Raw genomic sequence first — 26093 nt, 5'->3', positions numbered from 1 at the left:
TACTTTGTCCTCCACACTTTATAAACTTAACTCATTTAGCAAGTGTGGGGCTCGACGCAGCTTGGTCTGCCTCCCTCACCTCCGCCCCAAAGAAGGGAGCTGTTTTAACAGGAGAGCAAGTGAGCTCTAAAGAAGGGAGGGTCACTAATTGCTGCCTATTGGTGTAGGCTTGGAAGGAGTAGAGCCCTGATAAAGGTCAATTTCACCGCACACACACCAACTACCAAAAAGTATTTCCATCAATAAAAATTCACCGCTAAGCAAAGAAACAGAAATGCTGCTTGAGACTGTACTGGTAAGTGATGAAACAAGAAGGGTGGTGGTGAATTGAGCCTCTGGTGTCCAAAAGCCATTAGGTGGCTTTTACTGAAGGATTTTAAAAGGGATGTAAGTCAATTTAAAATTCATGGGCCACATCAACTGGGGATCTGGCCCCATATTTTAAAAATCTAGTTAACTTTCCACTGTTTATGCCACTTAGTTTGCATTTCACTAAGCCTGGGTAATGAAAACAGATGCATCAATTTTACATTAGTTTATAAAAAAGCCAAGGAGATGGAGCTAATCAATTTCTTGCTCTTTGGGAAACACAGCCAGAGAATGTGTCTTCTTGAAAAACAAACTTTCTTTGAAAAAGCTTTTTTCTGAAACTCTCCCTGCATACACCTCTGAGTGACATTAAGGTTTTGTGAAAAGCTGTTTTTAAAAGACACTTTTCATGCATAAATCGGCTGAAGTGTTCCATTGATTGAAGTTTAGACGGTTTAAGCAGCAGCTAGTATGCAAGAACTGTGGCAGACATATAATAGGATCCATTACTAATAATCTGCCTGCTATTTTCCATGAAGTAGAGGATGGGACTTGTTAATCAGATTTTTTTTTTTAAAAAACCCCAGGGGATTTATGAAAGGGGTAAAAGAAAAACACCAAGACATTAAAGTTCAATATTCACTCTTTCTCCAAATACAAAAAGCTGTTACAATTCAACTCAAAACAAAGCATGTGCAAAGTTACAGAAACTTAGACATTGTATAAAAAGTTACACATTTAAGATGGTTTCTTTTATTTCTCACCCGGATTGAGCAAAGAAATTGTTATCTTGATGAAATATTAACAGCTGCTGACCCACGGTAAAAAGTTACATAAAATCTAAAAAAAAAAGCATAATTACCATAAAACAGCCATCTCCCCTCCCTCTTTTTATTTTAAAAACGTTTTGCAGAATAGATGAATAAAACACCTCCAGGAAAGACTGACACTGAACTGCAGTAAAGTCTTGAAAGCTTGGAAGTTCTCACTAGCACAATTGTGTAGCGTAGGGGAGAAGGGAGAAGGCTATCAGGGGCCACAGCTGGCCCTTTGCTACTGGAGATTTTAGACAAGGAGAGTCCTGGCCTGGGAGTACAGTACCTAGAACAGGGGAGCTGGTTAAGATCCTACCATTTTCAGAGTCAAAAAATAGAAAGGAGATGGTATTAAACACATGGAAAGAAATAATGCAACTTTCTTAGAGGGTAGGAAGAAGGGAGCATGCCATTGTCTGTCGAGAGTGTACAAGGAAACGCATTCATCGTCAAAACTACAGAGAGAAAACAAGGGGCGGGGATTCCACTTCCCTTGCCTGTTTCCAAAGCTGATCAGGAACCACTCTGATGGAGCCACGGCGGTTTCCTGAGTGGTTGCAGGCCGCTCCCAGAGAAAGACGCAGGGGTGTGATCTCCTTAGCTCCTGCTGGCCTTCACTGAGCACTGGAGCCTCCCTGGGAGCTGCCCGAATAGCTCCCGTAGTCATAGCTGCCGTAATACGGAGGCCACTGGCTCTGGTTCTGATAGTACTGGTTCCACTGTTGGGCGTACTGGGGGAGATGACAGAGTTAGCCCTGGGCAGTGTGCGGGCGAGGCAGGCAGCCCCCAGCATCACCAGACCCTTTAACACCAGGAATCAGGCCGCGCTCGTTCTGGGGATTTACCCATTTCAGACACCCGGGCAAACCGGGGCACGCATATGGCTCTAAGCACCTAGCACAATGGGGCCCAGATGGCCCTGGCCTGCAATACTTGATTTCACAGCAATTAACACTGCGTGCAGACTGGCCATACTGCTGGAAGGTGGGATTTGTAGGGGTGCTGCTTAACCCTGCCTAGGAGTGGGGTAAATTCCCTTGAGCCTACAGCGAGCATTGGGCACGGTACAAGTCAAGACGAGGCTTCAGGACTAAGCCCTCTGGGGCAGAGACGCTTGGGTTTGGATTATCTTCTGAAAAGTACCATTACGCACGCTCTCTAAACGACTAGCCAGAGCATCTCGCACGGATCCTCAGGCACCAGGAAGGAGTGTGGGAAGCCAACAGATCAGTATTCAAACTGATTTCTATAATCAGCATCAGAGACTGAATTCAAGCCTAGGACAACTACAGCTGGAAGTCACCTGCCTGATCTCTCCCAGGGACACAGCAAACATTTCACTAACCCTCAACTCCTCCGCTAACAGCAAGGAGGCAAAGGGGAGTTCTGCGACTGGCCCAAGCTCACAGCAAATCAGCCAGAGCCAGGGTGAAGCATGGAAACTTCCTTCCCCCAGTCCTATGCATGGGCCCCTCCTCCAACCCTACAAGCATCAATTCATCCTGCGGTCAGATACACCCTTAGCTTACCCTCCGGCCAGGTGACCGCTTGCCCGAGAGCCTGTCTCCCGCCTACCTGTTGGTATTGGTTGTAGTTCTGCTGATTGTACGTCTGTGCTGTTGGCGGTGGAGGCTGGGTGTAGCTTTGGCTATAACCACTGTAGCTTCCATAGCTGTAGTTGGGAGTGTACCCTCCTCCTTGGGTGTAGCTTGCCTGGGTGTAGGGCTGGGGGTAACTTGGCTGTAAATTAAAGGGACAGGACTGTTACTGTGCTGCATGGTTCACTGACAACCATTCCCAGGTGCTCTCCATGCGGCCCAACAGCCGCACCCTGCAGGGAACGGGTCAACGGCGGAGCTGCCCTGGGGTGAACAGCCATGAAACATTCCCCCCAGGGTGGGGTCAGACAGATCTTGATGGGTTCTCTGACCTGCTGCTGTTGACTGTAGCTGCTGGGGGTGCTGCTGGTGGTGGGGGGCGTGCTGCTGGGAGGCTTGTAGCTACTTTGGTTGCGAGCGGGGCTGTAGCTGCTCTGTGGCTGGGTGTTCCGGCTGTAGCTGCCCCGGGGGCTGGAGTTGTTGTCTCTGGTGCCGCTTGTCCAGCGATTCTGGGTGTAGCTGCCCCGGTTGAAGCCTAGCAGAGAAAGCAGGGGCTGTCACCAGGCATCACCCCTACACCCAAGAGGAACAAATCTCATTGATAAACCCTTGTGGCTGTTTATGCGACTGGGCCCAGCACCTGAAAACCACTCTGCATGGCAGCTCTTCAAAGACAGCGCAGCCCACTCTCCCCGAGAAGTGAGGATTAGCCCCCCTCGCACCTACTGGCTTTGATAAAACCCCTGCCATTGGACTGGGGGGCTGCACAGACACCCACTGAGACTGCCCCCCCTGCATTGTACTGGGGGTTGCAAAGATCCTGACCGAGCCTGCCTCCCCCTCCACGGGGCCAGGGGCTGCACAGACAGACATTCCCTGCGCCAAAGAGTTCACAGTCTCACTAGACAAGGGGTGGGTGGAAGGATCAGCACCCCTCACTGCAGAGCTGGGGCGTGAGCCCCACAGGCACCTGGGAGACCCCACCCTCCGAGCACAGCCTGGGGGTGCGTAGGAACTCTGCGGCAGGGGTGGGAACCAAACTCAGCTCTCCAGCCCTGCGCTGATAGCTCAGGACCAGCCTCAGACCGCAGCATCGGCCCAGCTCTGTGCTCAGACCCCTCCCGCCAACAGCTCGGACCCTGGGCTCTGAAACAGCTGAGACTCTACCTCCTCCTCCTCCGCCACTTCCTCCGCTGCCCCCTCCCCCGCTGCCCCGGAAGCTGCCTCCGCTGCCCCCTCGGTTCTGGAAGCCGCCGCGACTGCCTCCCTGCGGGCCGCCCCCGCCGCCTCCGCGGCTGTCGAAGCGCTGGAAGCCGCCGCGGCCCCGGAAGCCGCCCCCGCCGCCCCGGCTGTCGAAGCGTTTCTCCGGTGGGGGCCCGGCTTTCTTGCCCTCCTCGTTGTACTGCTTCACCAGCGTCTCCGCCTCCCCCCGCTGCAGCTCGATGTAGATCACCGCATCCAGGAAGTCGCCAGCCTCCGGCAGCGTGAAGTTGGCTGGATGGCGGGCCCGGCGAGAGGGCAAAGGGGAGAAAACAAGAGACGTGAGCAAGCCAGCAGCAGCCTGGCAGAGGGACAAAGGCTGCCGCGCACGGGAGCCCAGCCTTGCACCACAGCGTCGGACCACCACAAAGGAGGCAAGAGATCGGAAGGCAAAAGTGAACAGGAAGGAAAGAGACACCAGAAACCACAAAAAATGATGTATGCATGATGTCATCCCCTCCCCAGCCAATGGCGGGGGGACGGGGGACCACACACTCCAGTCTCCACTGCATCCAAGTACCAGTCACCTCTCCTGCCCCCTGGTGTCCAGCCGCGAGAAATGCAGCCACAGAGGAACCAGGCGGTCACTTTCATCTGGACAGAACCATGATCTCGCTGAGAAAAAACAGCCAACAATGCAGAGGGAAAGGGTTTCCTGTTGTTGGGGGGAAGAGGAAAAAAACAACCCTTCAGCCCTGCTCTGATTATTGGTTTCCGGGAGGACAACGTGAAAGATACGTAACATTTTCCCCCCTGGAAAAAAGGCACTGTGGGTTTATAGCATCTCTTGTTAAGGGCAGAGGAGAAGCATAGGGGGAGAACAGATGGAAGACGACCACAGTGAGACGAAAGGAAGGGAGGACAAAAGATCAATCTCAGGGTCAGCATTTGAAACCAAAAATAAATCTCTTTCCAGCTCTTAAACAACACAACAGGGTTTTTGGCCGCGTGTGGTTTGTGGATCGGTTGGTTTGTTTCTAGGATCCTACCTTTCATTTCTAACACTGCATGATCTGGCACATCCTTCCCCTCCTCATCAGTGCGCTTTATTGTTCGATCTTTTAAATCCTCATCCGTGGGACAAATTACAATAGCCTTGCGTTGAAAACCTTCAAAAGGACGCATTTTTCGTCTCTGGGCAGATCCATAAACATTTGTCTAGCAATGGTGACAAAGAAGAGGCAAAAACCGTTCATTATTCGGCGTTCTCTTTTTCAACAGAGCATTGTGGCCTGCAATGGTGAAAGAAGACATGGTGCCCCCGCCCCTGTGTGTTTAGATGGTTGTGAAGAACCCTGGATGGCTAACCTACCTTTTAAAGCGAAGAAGCCGGGGGGGGTGGGGGGGTGGGAGGGGGGAGATAGAACTAGAACGCCCATATTTGGTACTTTTTGCAATTCAAATGAGATCTTTCATTGCTTTCTCCCCCCAAGAGAGACTGATGAAGACGAGGGTATGTGTTTGCTTTCTTTACAAATAAGCGAGTGATTAAGTGGGAAGCTGGACAGGCTGAATGCAGACCTGCACACTGAAAGGAATGTTTGTGTGTGACTAATGGGAATTCAGTGTTAATGTTTAGGCACCTGAAAGGCATGGTTGCTAACACAGGATTGAAAGCTGCGTCCGAGATCTAGGTGTGACTTTGACATCAACACATTAAGCAAGTCGCGGCCCTTGTGTGCCTCAGTTTCTCCATCTAAACTGGGGTTAACCCCTGTATCACAAGGCTGGCTAGGAGTATTCAACTGATTTTAAATCTTTTTAGGGATTAAAAATCTTATTTTAGGGCAGGAGGAGCTGGCAAGGCCTCAGTTGGGGGACTGTCCAGTACTTTTGAGCAGCTTTAAGAAAGACGTGGACGATCTGGAGAAAGTCCAGGGGAGAACAAAAATAAGAGGTTTAGAAAATATGACTTAGGAGGAAAGGCTGAAAGAATTGGGCATGTTTTGTCTAAAGAGAAGGCAGGGCTGGGGGGGGCAGAGGGGGTATGGGACATGACAGTCTTCAAACAGGTCACAGGTTGTTATAAAGACGACATCAGCGATCATTCATACTCCATGCCCATCGAGGATGGGACAAGAAGTGTAATTGGCTTAATTTGTAGCAAGGGAGATTCAGGTTAGATATTAGGGAAGACTTTCTAACTGGAAGGATAATTTAGTCCTGGAACAGCTGACCCAGGGAGGTTGTGGAATCCCCATCACTGTCCAACCACTTCTTTAAAACACCTCCAAACATCTGTCAAGGATGGTCTAGGTTTGTTTAATCCTACATCAGCCCAGGAGGGCCGGGGGGAGGAGATGGACCCCTGAGGACCTTTCCGGCCCAATGTTTCTTTTATTCTAACTTGTAATAGTGCAGATTTAGCTGCTAGAGACACCCCTTCCCCCGGCTTATTTTCACCAACTGTATTCTCTGCAATGACTGCCAAGGAGTGGTAAAAATTCATGCTCCTGCAGGCTGGCTGTTTTAAGAATGACTGAGAAAGTGAAGGGGAGAACAGAAGCAGGCGTGATACACAGGAATCAGAGGCTGGTGATGGAGGGAGTTTTGAGCCATCTAAACCAGCACTCACACGGCTAGACTGCACAGCTGCTAGCGCTCTTCCAACTGCATGAGGGTCTCCCAGATGAGCTCAGATGTTACCACTGTCTCGTGTTGCAGTGGGGTAGATTAATCAAATACCGTCTCTTACATATGCTATTTTGAGGAAGGCTCCTAACCGATGCTCTCTTCACTGGAAGGATGGCCATGACAGCGGGGGTACCACTAGGTATACAGGCATCTTGATTTCAAAGATGGGATCTAATAATAAACAGGGAAACTGAAGCGGCATGTTTTAACTTTATTCCTATTAAAAACTGACATTTAGGTGGACTTCAACCTATGGGTTTGTTAAGGCAAAATCATGTCACTCTCATTGGTTTAATGAGACTATTCCTTACATGTCTGTCACGAAGCACATTTCCCACCACAACATCTTGATTTGCTTTGAGCCTCAGTTTTAGTTCTAATATAAAATGGGATTAACCATCTCCTCCTTGGGGATTTCACACACTACATTCACACACTGGTTGAGGTATGCAATGGTTTTCAACAGACAGATGCCAGTTGTGGTTTCTGCAATGCAAGTATCTATTCAGCTAAAATTCCTCAGGTGATTAAGATCTTCACGACAGGCCAGTGAAACCCAGATACGTGCGTTGCTGAAACACTGATGCTTCCGTTTCCTTAAGCACCTATTGTACATGCTCAACTGTGGTGATGAGCTGGAAATAAAATTTCACGCAATCGCCAGTCCCAGACCGGGCCAAACTGCTCCCAAAGCAGGAGAGAATATCCACCGCAGCTACTGCCACAGCAGAGAGACAAGGACACAGAACACTGCTGCAAAAAGGCATTCGCTCACTGCCAGACCAGCATGCGGTCACCAGGCACTCCACAGTAACCACTGCCCAAGCTGAGCATCCAGCAAACCCGTGCACAACCGCTGGCCGCTCTGGCTTCGCTCAGCACGGCCGCCTCCCGCCCTCAGCAGACTAACAGAACTGGGTCCAGCAGCAGCCTAGGCTGCATGTAATAAACAAGGACCAAGTTCTTGGCATCCTTTCAAGGCAGAGTGGCACCTAAAGCTAAGCTCTCACCCCCTGCTGTCAGTTACAGGCAGCTAGGTTACTATTCAGCACGCCAGAGGAGGTTCATTCTAGCAAGAGCTTTGGGCCTACTTGATGGCCCAGCAGAAGGGGCAAAGCCTGCCCCTCGATCGAGGGAGGGGCCACAGGACTGGGGGGCAACAAAGGACTGGGGTCTGAGGTTCCAAAGGGGACCCTGAGCTGCTCTCCCCAGTCCCCAGGAAACGGGCCGATGCCAACAGCGTGGCAAGCAGCACTTCCCTCGAACACAACACGGGCTGGTACGATACTGAGCCCTGGCTCAGCCTGGAGAATACCGGAAAGGGAGAAGGGGAGTGTTCTTCTTAAGCTACTTTTGCTGCTGCTCAGTGTGAACACCCGAGAACCCAGATACCCGGCTTCACTTCCTACCTGGGGATTTGCCCCCACTACCCCACGCTCTGCCGGTTACCTTGCAGGCAGGAAGGTGACAGCTGGGAATGGCCCAAGGCCAGTCACAAGCACACCGTTTTTAAGCCAATCACAGAGACCTATATGCCCTTAAATAAGAGCAACGCAGCCAAGAATCTCAGTTCTCTGAGGACACAGCTCTGTCCATTAACTGGTTACCTTTCAGGGCCCAGGGCTTCGGGTCTCACTCATGCTTTTGGACAGGGGTCTCAAACACGCAGCCCACAGTTATTTGCTGCGGCCCGCCAAGCTCCCCTCACCCCACCAAGTTATTTCCTGCAACTGCCAAGCTCCCCTCCCCTGCTGCCTCCCCTCCCCCCCCAGCGCGCCGCGTCCCCGCTCCTCTGCTTACCTCCAGACGCTTCCCACCACCAGTGTTTGGCAGCGCTTAGCGCTTTCCAGGAGGGAGTGGGGAGGAGCGGGGACCCGCGCGCTCAGGGGAGGAGGCAGAGAAGAGGCGGGGATTTGGGGAAGGGGTTGGAATAAGGGCAGGGAGAGGGCGGAGTTCGGGTGGGGAAGAGGCGGGGAAGGGGCGGAGCCAGGGTAGCTGTGGGGAGGGGTGTCAGTGATGCAGCCCTCGGGCCAATGCACTAGTCCTCAATGTGGCCCTCGTGGTGATTTGAGTTTGAGATCCCTGCTTTTGGAGCAGGGTTTTCCAAATGGTCTGGGGATCCTATCTTCCCACAATGCACCAGATCTAGCCAGGGAACTTGGGTTTCAATGATTTGGGCCAGATCCTCACTTGGTGTAAATCAGCATAGCTCCATCAGCGTCTGTTTTACAGAAGCTGAGGACCTGCCCCTGAATCTTTTACATGGCTACTGCACCGCTCACTGGAATTCCAATGAAATAAACATCAGCAATGCATTCGTCCTCAGAGCGCTAAGGCTCCCTTCCCTTAGCTATACCACTGCCCCCCAGCAGGGGACGCACTACGCCAGCACGGCCCAAAGGAGGGCTAGCTCACACTCAAAGCAAAAACGAGGCTTAGCCTGTCGGCTTGGCCAGCCAGATTTCTGGCAATCTTTTGGCTGGCTGCAGCTTGTACTGTGCTTCCACCGGCTCTCCTAAGTCGGCACACAGCTGGACGTCTCCCCTAACTTCCACAAGAAGCATGATAATTCAACGGGCCACGTTATTTTCTCAGAGCCAGTCTGGAGTCACGGTGCAACGGGGCACTGTCCTAAGCAAGGCAAGGAGCCAACCCATATATACGCAGTGAGGAGCCCACGACACTTTCAGCAAAATATATAATGCCCTTTGGGACTGAAAAGCACAAAATGTCCCAAAACAACATTGTAATTTTGTGGGGGGACCTTTATCAGTTTCAGATCATTGTGGCTGTCCTATATAGCAAACTGATGCAACTCACAGCCATTTAACAAGTATGGAACCTTCAAAAGTTAACAGCCAAGACTTTTCAGCTACTGCTGACATCACGGAAGTTTTACAGAGAGAACACATAGTAAATAGAGATCAGGACAGCTTTCCTGAATCCTCGGTCATTAAAGGTTTTAAAAAAATATTAAACTCATCTACATGACAGATACACAGTGTTTGTAAACACACTTCTGCAAAGGAGTTTGCCTTAAAGCACAGCAGCTTACAAAAACCCACAGCATCCGCGCATCAACGCATAGCAGCGAACTGAAAGATGTTTACATGGACAATCTTTTTGGCTTTCTTCTTCAGATACAAGAAGGTCAGAAACCACCTCTTCAATTTTACAGTTAAAATAGAACAGTCACTAACACTTCATCTTATTTAAACCTTGCAAAAAGCTACAATTCAAGAAAACCCGTAAGAAAACAGAAGGACAAGGCCCGAGAAGCATACGTGAAATGCAGAGTTGCCTAAAAAGAGTAAAAGATCTCAGTCCACATCAGAGTTCACAGACTACATTGCTTTAGTCTAAACTCCGTGCTGAGATGCCTAAATGTTTTAGAATCAATAGCAGCTGTGGAAAAATATTTTCTCTCTTCATCAAGAAAGCAGCCAGCTGTATTGGAAACATGCTTAAACCTCTAACACGACATCAACCCCTTGCTGCATTCACCTCTCTATCATGTAAACTGAAATCTCATACTAAAACCAGCAGGAGCTAAATCCAAACCTTCCAGACACCCACACACTCACAACTCTCCAGCCCCAAGAGGGGAAGACACTTCCTCACCCCACATACGATCTATAGTTTGCTTGGCACCCAGATCTCACTTGCAGGCTCAAGGCAAATTTAATCAATATTGTACAAGGAAAGATTACCAGGATTCAGAATTTTAGACGGATGAAGCAAAGAAAGATCTCATTCGTGCACCTTTTAGGCCAAATTGGGTTTCATTAATTTTTTAAAATCCTCAGACACTTATTCTACATTTCAGGGTTCAGGTTTCAATATACAGAATTGACCGATAAGTGCAGGTCAGTTACATGTATGCCCTAGTTAACAGGGACAGACTAAACCGAGTGCTGCCATCCAATATGGCTAGCGCCGTCTTAATAAAGTGTCTTAATAAAGGGAAGACGCTAAATGCTGTCCACATCTCTGAGAAAACCGCATCAGCAGTACGATTAGAGAACAGTGGCGGCCGTAGGAAGACCTGCCTTTAAGCCTTAACCCAAAGCAAGATGGACACAATGAACTTTACGGATTGCTGGGAAAACTACCAGCTAGGTGATAAAGATCCAGAGCCGCTAGACTCTTCAGAACAGGGTTCTTTTGTGAGTTTTTTCAAAGCCTCCTAAGGGAATGAGATGCTCCATTCCCATTAAAGTTAATGGGCTTGAAAATGCAGCCATGAGGTTTAAGCCTGCATGTGTAACGGGAGGGAAGTCTGGTTTCCTATAACCCTGAGCGATGCCAGCCTGGCTGCTACTCACATGGGCTTACCTGTTCTTCTCAGGACACTGATGCCAACAAAAGACAACAAACTACTCACCGGTGGTACTCACGGATCCCCTGGGCACTCTAGGAAACGTCCAGAGACCAGCACTTACCTTAGCCTATCTTCCTGGACCTGAAAAGCCACTATTTAGTTGCACGGCCACTTACCTGGATACACTTTAAACAGAACAATTTAGTTCCAAAAGCACTCAATATTTTGAGCTGTGTGTGGTTAAGCTAAGGGGGCGCTTCCTATTACTCACCACGGAACGTTTTAAACCTCATTTCTCTGGTGTGCTCTTTACAGTGGGAGTTTTCCTTCAGTCCCAGACATACAACAGGTGTATACGTATGTGCACATGGATAACACTTCTGCAGTGCACTGGGTACGCCTGAGTGTGCAGCACCGCCCGTTTACAAGGGCCCGCTCCGACGGGTCACGCACACAGGCGGACGCCAGGGAGGCGGCTGGGCGAAGGACTCTGTACCTGATCCAGGATGTAGTTGCGTTTCTTCCGGGCGGCGATCTGGATCAGGCGGTTCAGGCACTGTGTCGCTTGCTGGATGAGGACATCCCAGCGGCCCGCATAGTTGCGCTGGCGGCGAAGTCCCATCACCTTGAAAGAAAAAACGGTACAGATTACAGTGCGGGGTCTGCGTGCTGCAGCAGGTTTGGGATCCTCAGCACCTCATGAGGTAGTACTGGGAGTGGGGGCTAGTGGTTACAGAACAGGACTGGAAGTCAGGACTCCTGGGTTCCATTCTCTGCTCTGGGAGGGGAGTGGGGTTTAGTGGTTAGAGCAGGGGACTGTAGTCAGGACTCCGGGGTTCCATCCCCAGCTCCAGGCAGGGAATAGGGTCTAGCAGTTGAAGCAGGGGGCTGGGAGTCAGGATTTCTTGGGATTATTTTCTGAGTTGTGGCAACAACGCCAGAGAAAGCCAATTACCTTCTGTATATCATTTCCCTCATTTACATAATGTGGACAATACCCATTTCACTGTGCAGGGCGTATGAGGTCAATTCACGTGTATGAACCACTTAAAGGGTTTGGAATGAAAGGAGCGAATAATCTGCTCTAAGAAAAGGCTGATTTGGGACCAGGAGTAAGAGAGGTGCAGCGCTCCCCTGTAACGTCTAATACAGGAGCGACTGCTTTCCAACTCAGCGACCCCTCTGATCTCTGGAGAAGGAACAACGCGCAGAAGTGGGAGACTTTTAGCTACTGACGAGGGCTCATCTCTTACCCTCATCTTATCCATGATGGCGTTTGTTCCCAGAATGTTGTATTTCTTTGCTGGATTGGCAGCCGCATGTTTTATGGCCCACGTGGTCTTGCCAGCAGCAGGTAACCCCACCATCATGAGGATCTGAAACACACACACACACACAGAGATCAGCTGTTGCAACAACACTGAGCGCTTCGTCCTTTCCACACACTAATTCTAAGACTTCCTCTGACAGACAGACACTCCCTCTTACATGGGGCAAACAGAGGCAGGGGAGTGACTTTACTCAAGGTCATGCAGGGAGCCGAACCAATGACTTCTGATTCCCAGTTTGGCACCATAACCACAAGGCTACACAACTTTATCCTCCTCCTCCTCTTCTCTGTCCATCCAATTCTTTAGTGCGTGCCCATCACCATGGTATCTGAGCTCATCCCCATTTCACAGCTAGGAAAACCCACGCACCAAGAGAGCTGGTCTAAGTCTGGATCAGAACCCCATGTGCTCAGATACTTACACCACGCTGGAGAATCGTCATTCCTTCAGCTGACTAGAGCTGTGGTGCCTTTAAAACATGGCAATGTTTACTAAAAACCAATATACCTGCTTCTCTCCCTTCTAGTGATGCCATAGAGTTACTCCTGGATGAGACGCACGCTAGCCTGAGGAACTCTCTGCCACAAGGGGCCACTGAGTCCACGGGCTTAACAGAATTGAGAGCAGGAGTGGAGATTTATATGAAGAATGAGAACAGCAATTTAAACCAGACTGGTGGAAGGAATCTAAAGCCCCCTGCTTCACAGCATGAGCCAGCCCGCTGCTAGTGGCAAGTTATTCCATAATGGCAGAGTTTCCTGCCCCAAGTTCTGATCTAGCAGATCCTGGCCACTGGAGGCAGGATATTGGGGGTAATGGACCCCCGCTCAGATCTTTGGTCACAGGAAGTGACGGCAGTAAAAAGCCACCGCATGGTGTCCTCCTTCAAACACCCTCTAATCTTCCCCTCTGCCCGGATGCCTACGAGTCACTCAATGGTTAGGCAGCCGGCGTGCTGTTTGGTGCTGCTTTCATGCTGATGGGAACGGTTTCATTGTTAGCCCCAGGCACCTCTAGCCTTACGCTCTGACTGTAAGCGCCTCACGGCAGGAAGCGCGTGGCTTATATAGCTACACAGCACCGAGCGCAATGCAAAACACCCACCTCACACTCTGCTTTACTCTTTGGTCCTATGGTCCCACGGATGCGCTCGGCCAGCGGAACGTGCTGAATGAAGGTGAAGCCTGGGGGGACGGGGAAGTAGGTGTCATCCCGCTGCCCAAAGTTGAACTCGATAGCACAGTTCTTCACCAGAACGTGGGGGAAGAGCGCCTGGCCGCCCAGAGCTTCCTTCCGTGCCCGATAGGCCACGCCCAGCCACTTCCCGTTCTTCATGAAGGACATTTCCACCTCCTCCCCACACTCAAAGTCCTAGTTACAGGGGAAGAGAGTCCGTGTAAATGCAGGGCCAGGGAGGTGGTAAACAGAGCTAGTTACTGCCTGAACAACACACACTAGCAGCACTACCCAAATGTGTGTTAACGTCACAGTCACCCATCGAGACAGCACCCCCAGCGTCACGGGAAAGACCCTGCCGCTGCTGGTTCCACCAAAGCAGCCCCTTCCCCTGGCTCTGAGCCATTTGCAAGCACAGCTCTGGCAAGGTAATTCTCTGGAGGCCCTGCTCCCAGGTCAGCCAGCACAGAGTGAGCAACCGACAGCTCCAGCGTGGAAGCCCAGTGCCCCTGGGGGAGGTCGTTACCACACCATGGTCTGAGTAACTGCCACAGGTGCTTTCTGACTCTGCCCCGAACTGAACTAGTCGGTGACCGGACACTCAGGAGGGGAGGAAGATGGGCGTGCGGAGATGTGGATTCCCAGCACTACTTTGCAAGGAAGCCCGACCTATAGCAGGGGGCTCTCCCCTATCACCACCTACGCTAACACCCCTGGGGGGCGAAAGCAGCACCAGGCTCAGTGTCATATCTGTCAGTGTCTTGGGGTTTTAAGCTGCTTCTCTTCCCATGGGGCACTTGCAGAGGGGACGGAGGAAGTGGGCTGACTTCAGTGAAAATGACTAGACAGAGCGCAGTCAAACGCACAAAGCAAGCAGCCTGGAAGCGGAACGCGAAGCTCCTCCCTCAGCTGCCGCCTCCGGCGTCACAGGTAAGAGGAGCGGACAAAACGCGGCAGACAGAAGCGATGGTTTAAGTTGTGGGTGCCCCTTTGAGCCCACAGAACAAACCAGCACACTGGGTGGTACCAGAAAACGGCACGGCCTTGAGAGGACGGGTTCCTTTTCTAGATGTAACCCACATTGACAGCGTGACTCTAGCTCCCTCTAGCGTCTGGACCATGGGCAGACGTGCAGTAGCAAACTCCTAGAGACCCAGTTCCTTCACTGGTTTTAGCTCCCGAGGGTGTGGATTCAACCCAGCCACAGCCATGGTTACACAGACATGGTCAGGGAGCCACCCCTTAAGAGTGGCAGCGGCTGAATGACCCGGCTATGTCTGGAGCAAACCAAGAGCTGAAGAAAATACCTTTGTGAGCAGTCAGGTGCTGGCAGAGTACAGCAGAGTACATTATATTTAATAATGCAACTGTAGAGGAGGGAAGGGGATGGGGTAGCTACAGCTGCTCCAAAAGATTTAAACAGAGACTATGGAAATGAAGTGACTGAATGCACTTTAAAGAGTGGCACCGATAACTCCGCAGCTCCAACAGGTCACCCAGGGCTGCGGCTGGTGGAATGTACGGCCAGGTCAGTTTCCACGCCAGGACGTGCTGCCTACGGGGGAGATGGGGGGGCACTGGCAGCACAAGGGGGCATCCCCTGGAAGCAGCGAAAACAGATACTCACAACAAGGCAAGCAATGACGTCATTCTCCGAGAATGTTTCGCCGTAGTTCTCGAATTTGCAGCTGCTGGATTTCTTCCCGGTGCCTCCATAACCGTAGGAAAAGGGCTCTTCCCCTGAAGAGAGAGTCCAAGGGGCTCGCTTGGTCATGGCCAATTCAAACATAGGGTTGCACATGCCACTTCCTTAACCGAGGGCTAACAGAAAGGCTACAGGCCCTGCTCTGCCCTCTCAGGGTTACTGCCAGCCCTGGCTAGCTGCACATGGCTACAACTTTCCCAGCATCACAGCCCTGTTTCAGAAGAGAGAGAAGAGTCTCTGGGGCTAGGGCATTTTCAGTGGACGGCCCTCTTGATAAAAGGCTGAGCAAGCCACCCCCTAACAGTGGCAGAATGACCTGGCTACGTCTGGAGCAAACCAGAAGCTGAAGAAAATACCCTCATACACAGTTAGTGAGGTGTTGGCAGAGTACACCTCCCACCCCATACAGGGACACGAGCACCTGGGTGCCATGGTGATTAGTGACATCAAAGACTTTACTTACATTTCAGTGCACCACAGAAGTAATGTGATGCGTCTATTTGGCATCACACATGAAAAGCTGCGGCAGCTCTTACCTAACTGAGTGCTGCAAGAATCCAGGGACCAGCCAATGCGTACGACGTGAGGATCGGGTTCTGTGGAAGGAAGGTGTTTTACAGAGATTTCTTCATTGATCTGGGGACAGAAAACAAGGTTGAAATGACCTTCACGCCCAGAACAACTGGAGGGTTCACAAAAAACCTTTTACATTTTAAAGTCAATGCCTGGAGTGGTCTATTCAAGAACCAGGGACAGACACTTCAGAGAAATAAATTACCAGCCTAACAATCCTGTCTCATCTAGAGCCACGAAAGCAAAGGGACATGCAGTAAAATGTGGTCCCAAATTCAGGGTCTGTAAAATTCAGTGTTTCCACAAAGGTTTAAAGACTTCTCAGGGTAACAACTTTTAAGCTATGGGATCACTGAACCATTGTGCTAGTAACTCTGTTTCTCCACCCGTGGGTTGCGACCCCCAAGGCACTGAATGTTTTATTACAACCCAAACCTCACCCACACCCCGCATCATGACTTTTCAAGTCACTGTGTTCTGGGTCACCCCCTTAAAACACACTAAAACATGGGGCTGGAAGGGACCTCAAGAGGACATCTAGTCCAGCCCCACGCCAGTATAACTAGAATCATGGTCACATACGCTCTTATGGTAAACGTAAGGGGGGGCTGTGTGCGAAAACTGACTTAGAATAAAGGGCTGACAAACAAGGTACTAGCACACCAGAGCTGACTAGCAGAACTGAAATGAACGAGAAACTGACAAGGCTATTTGCACAGCCCAAGCTGAGAGAAGCACAAGATGAAATGCTGAAGCTTTTTAACAACCATGGGTTTGTTACATAACATTGGTGAGGCAATCCGAATCCACCGTAGTGACGCAGTACGTAACATTTTGCAATTGAATAGGACTGTACTTTTAAAAAAGCTTTATAACCCTCTCAGCACTGGGAGACAGGTTCCTATTAGCCTCATCTGTAAGATGAGGAAAGGGACGCACAAACAGGTGAAGCAACACTCAGTGAGATTAGAACCCAGGTGTCCTAGCTCCTTGTACTCATGATCTCTTCCCCAGATTCCTGTTGAGAAGCTTTAACAGACCACAGCTGAGAGGCACCAGCAGCCTGGATTACTGGAATAATTCTCTGTGTTACATGAAGCAGCAGTAAGGAACTGGCTAAAGGCATGACTTGAGTTAAGCCGACGTTTGTAAGTTTCCACTTTACTAATTGGAAATTTTCTGCCCAACTCCAGACTGTGTGACAAACGGGGGGGTGGGGGGGGAGAAGGGAAAGAACAGGAGGACAGGACTGTGCTGTGTGTTACTGCTAAGGCTCATGAAATCAGCTACGGAGGGTGACAGGAAATGAGACCTCCCTGTAGGTAACTGGGCGAGGTGTTTTCCTACTGTTTCAATTTACGAATCCCAATGCAGATGGTCTGACCTGACAGATCGCACACGATAGTCCCGAGTGAGCGTGGGGAGGTACGGGTGCCCTCACAGCTCTTCTGGGGAAGATTCCTGTTTCCTGCTCCAACCAGTTTTAAAGGTTTTTGCTTCCAGCTGTGTGGAGTGGAACTACACAGTGCCCGGAAGCGAACAGAGAGCTCTGCTACAGAAGTGGCCTGGTAGCCCAATCAACCAGGGGTCAGACTGGAAAGAGCGCCAAAGCTTTCCCATGTTACAACCACAATCCAAAGGCTGTCCACTTATGACTCAAAACAAGAGGCCAGACCGGACAGCTGGCCATCCCTCCCCATGCACCCATGCTATGATCTGCAGTGCAACAGTCAGCACTGACATTCAATGCATCATCACTACGCATCAGAATTAACACCAAACCGAAATGAAAGAAGACAGTCATCTCTTTAAAGCTAGTTTCAGGCTCTCTGCCCATGCCTGAAGACTGCCCTGCACCGATTTACATTTTAGGCCTGTGAAGTGCTAAGCAACTTACACTTCACACTTTTTTTTGTAACTTTAGAAAAATGAAGCTATAGACTCAAGAGGACAAGATACAGCCACCAGGGAAAGAACCCCAGGTCACCAAGCCATTGCAAGCTGACCCAATTGACGTCTGTCTGCCTGAGGGATAAGGCTAGACTGAAGTTACTAGCCCCACAACAGGAGTGGAGGGACTTCAGTCTGACCATATTAAAAAGGAAGCCAATTTTGCTGATTATGCTACTTGTAAGGAAAAAAGAGGGCTTGCTGCTTCAGATGAGAAAAGAGAGGATTTAATGATCACCATCAGTTAATTCGGCACCTCCATGGAAAAAGGAGACGTGGGTTAAAGGATAGACATTCCTCTCTAGCCGGAAGGAGATGAATGAAATCTGCATTGTTACTCTACAGTCCCTATCTCTGCTCAGAGGGAAGCTGCGTTCTATGTCTACTACGTAGGCTGCAATGAAAACAGGCATGAAGTATACACGTGAAGATTACGATTTCATCTTACTCCTTCCCCTTGGTGAAGCTGGATATTCAGACGAGTCTTTAGGAACCTATTTGCTGTTAGTCCTATTCATGGCTAAGCCCTGTTTCCTGCTGGAAATGCTCCCACATCCAGCTCTCTTTCCCCACTGGAAGATCTCTAGCACATGAAATTTGAAAAAAGAAAAGGAGTACTTGTGGCACCTTAGAGACTAACCAATTTATTTGAGCATAAGCTTTCGTGAGCTACAGCTCACTTCATCGGATGCATACTGTGGAAAACACAAAAGATGTTCTTATACAATACAAACCATGAAAAAAATGGGTGTTTACCACTACAAAAGGTTTTCTCTCTCCCCCCACCCCACTCTCCTGCTGGTATGGAAAATACAGAGGATGTTCTTATACATACAAACTCTAAGGTGGCACAAGTACTCCTTTTCTTTTTGCGAATACAGACTAACACGGCTGTTACTCTGAAACATGAAATTTGAAGTTACCATTCATGGTGACTTACACGTTGCTAATGGCAGCATGCTGCTCTTACCTTCATCTCGTAGCAGACTCGCCCTTGCCTCACTCCATAGGTAGCTCGGGCGCCTGACCACAAATAAGCAAAGCCTTCTATGGTCAGCGGGTAGCCGCTGTATCGGTCCCTGGCTACTTTGAAATGCAGGTCGCAATTATCTAGAAGACAAGGAGGTCTGGTTGTTAACTGGAACCATACGGAGGTGATCAGTGCACTGGATTGGTTAAGAACCGCACACCACCTTCTATGGCTACAGCATCTCGCACAATGAGGTTTTAGGCCCTACCATAATACAGTAAAAGCCCTATTCTTGGCATTCCCCCACCCTGACACGCTTGTCTCTCTCAGCCACCTGTTACACGTTGTCTTAGCACAAGGAGGAACTTGGGTTATAAACTGTCTCTCCACCTCAGATCCCGTCCGTAAGACAGGGATAACGGAAGGGCCTATCCCTATGTTGCACCCCCTGCCTCACTGGAGTGGGTGGGGGGGATCAACACACTGCAGAAAGCGAGGCGCTCAGGTACTACCGTGATAGGGGCCAGATAAGGACATGAGAGATGACGACATCTCAAGGGTCCGAAAAATAAACAAGGGAACAGGAAAGATCTTTAGTCAGACTTAAAACCTGTGTTCATTAACACTTTTTAATTAAAACAGGAAAGACTTCAGGGAAGTCCTCAGACTACATGATCACAGTTGTCCCTTCTGGCCTTGGACTCTGAATTCCAATATGTAAGCACTAGAGAGAAAGGCAGTCTGTGTTAAAGGCACAATAGCCCCGCCCCTCAGTGATCGAAAGAGAAAGCTGCCAGTATATCTCTGGGACCCCCTAAGAGTCCTCCAGTCGAACCTGAGAAATCTAGTCTTGCTATCCTGGATAATTTTCAAGTTGAGAAGAGGCAGGAAGGAGACCATCATGTAAAGGTATTTGGGGTGCAGGATGCCACCATTCTTTGCCCCCCGCACTCACATGTATCAATGGCCACTAGTGTCTCATCAAACTCTTCTTCGTCATCTTCTGCAGGAGGCTGAGGCGATCGGCCCCTAGAGCAAAAACACAAAGGCACAAACGTTACTCATGTCAACCAGCAGGGCAGAGCTTTGGGGACAAACAGCAGCAAGTAAGGTGGGAAGAAAGCCTGGAGGGATTTAAGAACCGTCAGGCTTTCACTGGGACAGATTATGTATGGATTTGCAACCAGAGACTCCTACTAGAAAAGCAAAGGTGAAGAGGCTCTCCAGGAAGGTTTGACAGTAACCCTTCTCCCCACCACTGAAAGCTTCCAGGATTTCATCAGGGGATGTTACATTAGGCCCTGCATCTGGTAGAGTTATTGACCCTGTACAAACTGCTTGTAACACACCACCAGATCAGACTGGTGAAACTGACACACCATTGTCAATAACCACACAAGGTGTGGGGAACACAGAACCAGATTTGTTCTTAAAACAAACATGAACTCTAAGACTAGATGGAAAAAATGTCACGGACAATCACTTTGTTAAATACAAGCAGGCGTGGCAGAACTGGATTTTTATTGTTTATCATTTTGACACATAATATATTTGCTTTTAACTTTATTTAAATGTTCACAGTTGAGGGAAATTCTGGAGGGTTAGACAACAGGGGCAGCTGTCAATGATTATTTAATAACAGCAGACTCTGAGATGCAAAAAATTAAAGCTTTATAAAGTTATACCTTTATTGTCAAAATATACCAAATAAAACAACCTGAAATCAAACGAGTAAGTTCTCAAGCAGCATTTTTCTCACTTTGCCCACCCTGATTATCAATGGACTTTTTTTGCTCATTTGTGTGTTCGATGAAATCAATCTTTGCCAACTTTTACTGATAAAAATCTAATCCTTCCAAACCTAAATGCAAGGGAGAACCTGCCACAAACAGGAAGAACCAAAAGTTCTAACAGGAGATACCACTTTATAATTCTTATTTCAAGTTAGGTGAACACTCACTCACATGCAGCATGTGTTATTTTCCCCCTCTCTAGCACTTCCTTTGAGGATGATCTCAAAGCTCTTTAGGGAGGAGATTTCTGAAAAGTTCCTAAGGGATTTAGGAACACAAGCCCCACTGAAAGGCATGGGGAGCTGGGTGCCTAAGTCTCTGGTACTTTTGAAAGTTCTCCCTGTTAAGCATTAATGAAGTTCCATAATACCCTCATGAAGCTATGCCGGATTCCAGTTTTACGCATGGGAAACAAAGTTAAGTGACTTGCCCTTGGTTATACAGGAAGTCAGTGGAAGGGTCCTCTCTAAACGCCCCATCTCCTGACTCCCAGTTCTGAGATTTAAACATGAGACAATTCTTCCTCTCTGCTACTGCACAAGATTAAAAGCAACATTTAAAAAAAGTCAATTGGAGTGAGGTCCCGGAGCCAGATTACCTTCTGCCATTAACACCCTGCTTAAATGTGGGACATTAGACACCGTGAGACCCACAATCTTTGTGATAACGGCCATGCCAGGTCACTCACTGTGCCGGAGTATTCATAAGCAATAAAGCCCAAACCCCACTGCAGCAATCCTTAGATCTCATTAGAACACTTTTCATCCCTAGGCCTCAAAGCGCCTTACAGAGGACATCACTATCATTATCCCCATTCTACAAATGAGGAAACTGAGGCACAGGGAGGCATGACTCACCCAAGGACACCCAGATATCCAGTGGCAGAGCTGGGAATAGAACCTAGGTCCCCTGAGTCCAAGTCCTGTGCTCTACCCACTAGGTCAAGCGTGAAAGAAGTGAAAGTGAATGGCTGGCCTTTGGCAAAATCCTCGACAGACCCAACAAGCTATGCTCCCAGCTCTTTCTAAACTCAGCTTCTAGGATCCTCCTTAGCCCCTGGCCCAGGAATTAACATCTTTAACCGCAATAAGCCAGAGACTCATCCAGGTTTCCCTTCACGAGCTCACCTCTTATCTTCCCGGTGTTCGTAATACCCTCGCCCTCGCTGCTCTTCATAAGGTCTCTTGCGGCCCTGTGGCTGCTGCTGCTGCCTGGGCTGAGATGGATCAGGCGTATTGTAGCCAGAGGGGGGTGCATTGTAGCCAGGAGTGGGGGCGTTGTAGCCAGAGCTGGGGGCACCGTAACTAGAGGTGTTGTAGCCAGAGGAGGGTGCATTGTAGCTAGGGGCGTTGTAGCCAGAAGCCGGCATGTTATAGCCAGGAGCCGGCATGTTATAGCCAGGAGCTGGTTCTTCTTGCTTCACTTCTGTCTTCATCTCTGCATTCAAAACAGGGAGTGAGATTAAAATATTCCAGTCACCCATGACAGGACAGGGACTCTTCTGCCTTTACCAAGAGCAGCTCAATGTTAACAACTCCCGCACCACTCCCCAGGCTAGTTTCGCTATGATCATTCATCCCTTTCCCCCCAGTGTGATTAAAAGACATTACAGGGCTCCATTTTTTCCCCTATTCCTAATCGCATGTTCAGGACCAGTCTTTGGCAGCATACTGGTCCCAAATTATTTCTAGCCCTATTAGGCTGCAAAATACTGCAAACTTGGGGGATGACAGCAAGTAAGCTGGGGGTCAGAGAGATGTCATTTTAAGGGCTGATGTTTTGTGATCTTTTTGGCAGCAATACATTCAGCTGCTGTACCCCGGTGGGAATCAAAATCCCAGCTTCCCCAGGGGATGCAGAAATTGTTTCTAGCCTTGAACAACCACAAAACGCTGGACCATAAATGCACCACTGATCTATAGCTGAGGGTTTCGGAGAGCTGTCTAAGAACAGGCTATTTCAAGTCTCAGACGCCAGATCAGTGTAGCTTCCATCCCTTGATGCTGCCTTTTTAGTGCTTGTCAGACTGAAACCAGTTCTTTGGTCACACCACACAATGGGGCAATACAACTGCAAACCTGTATCAAAGCCTTACATAGCATGGGGAATGGAAGGGAGGGGAAGAGGACCAAAGAAAGCTTCTTTCTTCTGGTAGGGACCGATCCACCAGCAAAGGAGCTCTGGGCACCACAGTGACTTAAGGCAGTAATTACATGCCCATTCGTTATAATCTTACTTTTCAAGGAGTTTTGCTGATAAGGCCGACTTTAAAATGAATGTTACCTGAGTGTAAGACCGGACGCTCGTGGTCTAGAGATCTCCTCTCGTACTTGGATTCGTTCTCCTGTTTAATATTGCAGTGCTCGAAGGACTGATAACCCTGGGGGTCACTCTGATGAGTATTGTTGTCGACAGCATCTTCAAATAGAAACAGGCATGCATTAAGGCCGGTACTTACAACAGACTGTAACTAGCATATGCAGAGGAAAAGTGAGCTTCAGCACTTTATCAACAGGGAACTGGTCCCTGCAACTTTTGGGACTTATGCACAGAAGACTAACAGGTCTGGCTCCCAGCACTCTCAGAAAGCTATCATGAAGGCAAAGAAGCCAATCACTTGTTCACTGCAAAAAAGTCATGTGTTTCAGTCACAAAACTTTTCCAGTGGAAACAACCCAGTTTGTACTAAAAACAACAAAACCCTGAAATCCCAGAGTAAGGTGAGTCTCCGAACCAACACTTCAGCAAACAATGACAGACAACACTTCCCACATGTACAGTATTGACTTGTGACCCTCATGACAGCGATGTAAGGAGCAAAACTGATAACTTGCTATTTACTTTCCAAGAGCCACAAAACGTGAAAGTGGCAAGGGAGGGAACACCCGCTTCCAGGGGAAATGCAAATCAGCCAATTTTGGTGATCTGCTCAGAGGCCGTCAAACAAATTCAGCAATGATATAGCAAGAGCATCTCGGTGCAGAACCTAAGCAAATCAGTGTCTTCTAGTGAAATATTGCTTGGTGGCTCATTCCCTTTCACAGCATGATGAGGTATCTTAGCAAGTTACATGGAAATACCACATGCCAGCGACCTGTACAAGATGCACCATTATTAAGGATAAAGGTATGTTTCAAAGGGACATTATCAAGCAAACAAGCTGCCCAGGGACACATACTTCCCAGCACCAGAGATTTAGGGAGCATTCCTGCACATGATTTGAAGTGTCATAATAAAATGGTAAGACGACTAGCAAGTCCAGACCCATATATACTCCCAATGCAGAATCCCTGAGGGGCAGTTCAGTTTCTGTCTTTTAAGCTCAGTCTGTATATTACCCAGACATCTCCACACCTGCACATGTAGCTCCTCCAGCCGTACATTTGCACCATGTAAGAATATTAGGCCAGCAAAAAAGGAGAACGGACTAGTCATTGTTCTACAGCGCGCACCTGCCAACACCAATTCTACAACCGAAGCAGACCCTGACCACCTGGCGAATGGGGGGGACGCTGGCAGAAGTCTAGAGGAGGTGTCCTCAGGGCGGGCAGGATTCCCATCTGCCAAAATCCATCAACAAGAAAACAAAACGAGGAACTACTCTGGCAAGGAGCTGACCCAGCTGTGGACCAAAACCCATGTGCTGCAACAAATAAGCATCCGCAACTGGCAGAAGGACGCAACATTTCCTCATGAGGGGTGTGGAGGTCTATCGGGTGTATATCTACGCACACTTCCTATGCCTCCACCTCAGTGCAAGATGGGGGTGGGGGGGAGACGTGTTAGTTGCATCAGAGCTGGGACTGGAACCCAGGAGTCCTACTCGTGTCGCCATGGCCCTTGCTCTAACCACTAGCCCCACACGCCGCGGGGCTGGGGTCGCACGTCACACCTGCCCCCCTCACGACAAGGGGAGCCCGGGGAGAACCCGCGGGTCCCCTGCAGCTGCGGTGGAGTTGCCTGGCCCGTTGCGGAGCCCGAGCCACGGCCCCGGGCAGCTCCCCCAGACGACGTCTCACCAGGGGCCTCGGGGCGCTGATGGCGACGCGCCGCCCCCCCCCGGTGTGGTCCCCTGGGGACTTCGGTAACCGGCCGCCCGCACCCGACAGAGCGACGGCAGCGGGGCAGGCCCCGGACTCGGGGCGCCTGTTACCCGCCCTGGCCCCCCGCGTTCCCGCCCGGGAGCGGCGCCCCCCACAACCGGGCCCGGGGGGGGGGCCGCTGACGCTCGGGCAGCGATGTGGGGGGGGAGGGGAGGGGCGCGGCGCTCGGGGGGGGGCGGGGCCCGCGGGCAGGGCCGGGCAGGGGGCCCCCCTCCCCCCCGCGGGGCCCCGCCCCTCACAGTGTCCGTCGGGCGCCGGCTCCCCGCCGCCGCCGCCGCCGGGCCCCCGCCGGGCCCCCTCGGCCTCCAGCGCCGCCTGCAGCCGCTCGGCCAGCTCGGCCTTCAGCCCGCGCGTGTCCAGGCCCCGGCGGCCCAGCTCCTCCTTCAGCTCGTTCACCCGCAGCCGCCGCACGTCCATGGCGCCGCCCGGGCCCCGGCCGCGCTCAGACCCCCGCGCTGGGCCGCGGCTGCCCGGCCGTCGGCTCGGCCCGCTCAAAATGGCCGCCATCGCCCGCCTCCCGGCCCCGCGCCGCGCCGCCGTGCCACGGGGGCGCCGATTGGCCGAGCGCCCCGCGCCGGGATGCAAGACCGCTGCTGATTGGGCCGCTGCCTCCGCGCGCCCCTGGCCGCCCGTCTCCCGCGCCCGCTGAGCTTGTGAGGAGAGCTCCCATTGGCCAGAGGTGGAGGGGGCGGCGTAACGGGCCTTGCCATTGGCGGGAGGCCGCTTCCCTGGTGAGTCAATCAAACCGAGCCCCGAGGGCGTGAAGGATGGGCTTGATGGACAGCTGACGGGGGAGGGAGACAGACCGCCTGCGGACCAATCACAGTGGCCCCCCCATAATTTCCTGTTGAGTCTCTCGCGGGCTGAGCCCTGGGTTTGTTTGTTTTCTGTGCATTTCCCATTGGCTGAGCCTGAGAGAGAGGGCGTGAGCTTGTCTGCCATTGGCTGAGCCTGGAGGATGTTTTGTCTGCTTGTGCAAGGGATTCTTTTGTTAATGCATTTCCCATTGGCTGAGCCCGGGGTGGGGATGTTGTGGGTGCGTTTCCCATTGGCCTAGCCCTGGGGGATTTATTCTTGGTGCATTTCCCATTGGCCAAGCCCTGGGGGATTTATTGTTAGTGCATTTCCCATTGGCTGAGCCCCGGGGGGGATTTATTCTTGGTGCATTTCCCATTGGCCAAGTCCTGGGGGATTTATTGTTAGTGCATTTCCCATTGGCTGAGCCCTTGGGGATTAATTCTTGGTGCATTTCCCATTGGCTGAGCCCCGGGGGGATTTATTGTTAGTGCGTTTCCCATTGGCTGAGCCCTTGGGGATTTATTCTTAGTGTATTTCTCATTGGCTGAGCCCTGGGGGATTAATTCTTGGTGCATTTCCCATTGGCTGAGCCCCGGGGGGATTTATTGTTAGTGCGTTTCCCATTGGCCGATCAAGGGTGTGTTTGCGTTTGCTCAGGCAACGCAGCCCTGCACGAATCAATGCACCACTCGCCCAGTGGCAGGGTGGCCGGTGGCTTTAACGCTGGGCAGGCGAGGGGCAGGGACCATCCCCCCGT

At 50.6% G+C, this 26093-nt stretch overlaps 1 protein-coding gene across 1 annotated transcript; it reads right to left on the bottom strand.

The window, feature by feature from the left end:
• Window positions 1–934: 934 nt before the first annotated feature.
• Window positions 935–25033, bottom strand: HNRNPUL1 (heterogeneous nuclear ribonucleoprotein U like 1). Its single transcript, XM_075122584.1, has 15 exons — window positions 24778–25033; window positions 22719–22853; window positions 21563–21872; window positions 19598–19671; window positions 18643–18782; window positions 15686–15785; window positions 15072–15184; window positions 13373–13639; window positions 12191–12313; window positions 11434–11562; window positions 4972–5140; window positions 3889–4216; window positions 3055–3259; window positions 2700–2864; window positions 935–1855 (listed from the first exon to the last, which is right to left on the bottom strand). The coding sequence occupies exons 1-15, from the start codon at window positions 24953–24955 to the stop codon at window positions 1739–1741; spliced, it is 2553 nt and encodes an 850-aa protein (XP_074978685.1). The 5' UTR covers window positions 24956–25033; the 3' UTR covers window positions 935–1738.
• Window positions 25034–26093: the final 1060 nt, after the last annotated feature.

The sequence above is a fragment of the Caretta caretta genome, chromosome 23 (genome assembly GCF_965140235.1).
Source record: "Caretta caretta isolate rCarCar2 chromosome 23, rCarCar1.hap1, whole genome shotgun sequence".
Taxonomy (NCBI): Eukaryota; Metazoa; Chordata; order Testudines; family Cheloniidae; genus Caretta; species Caretta caretta.
Note: the sequence above shows the minus strand (reverse complement) of the source record. Positions and strands in the feature narration are given on the sequence as shown.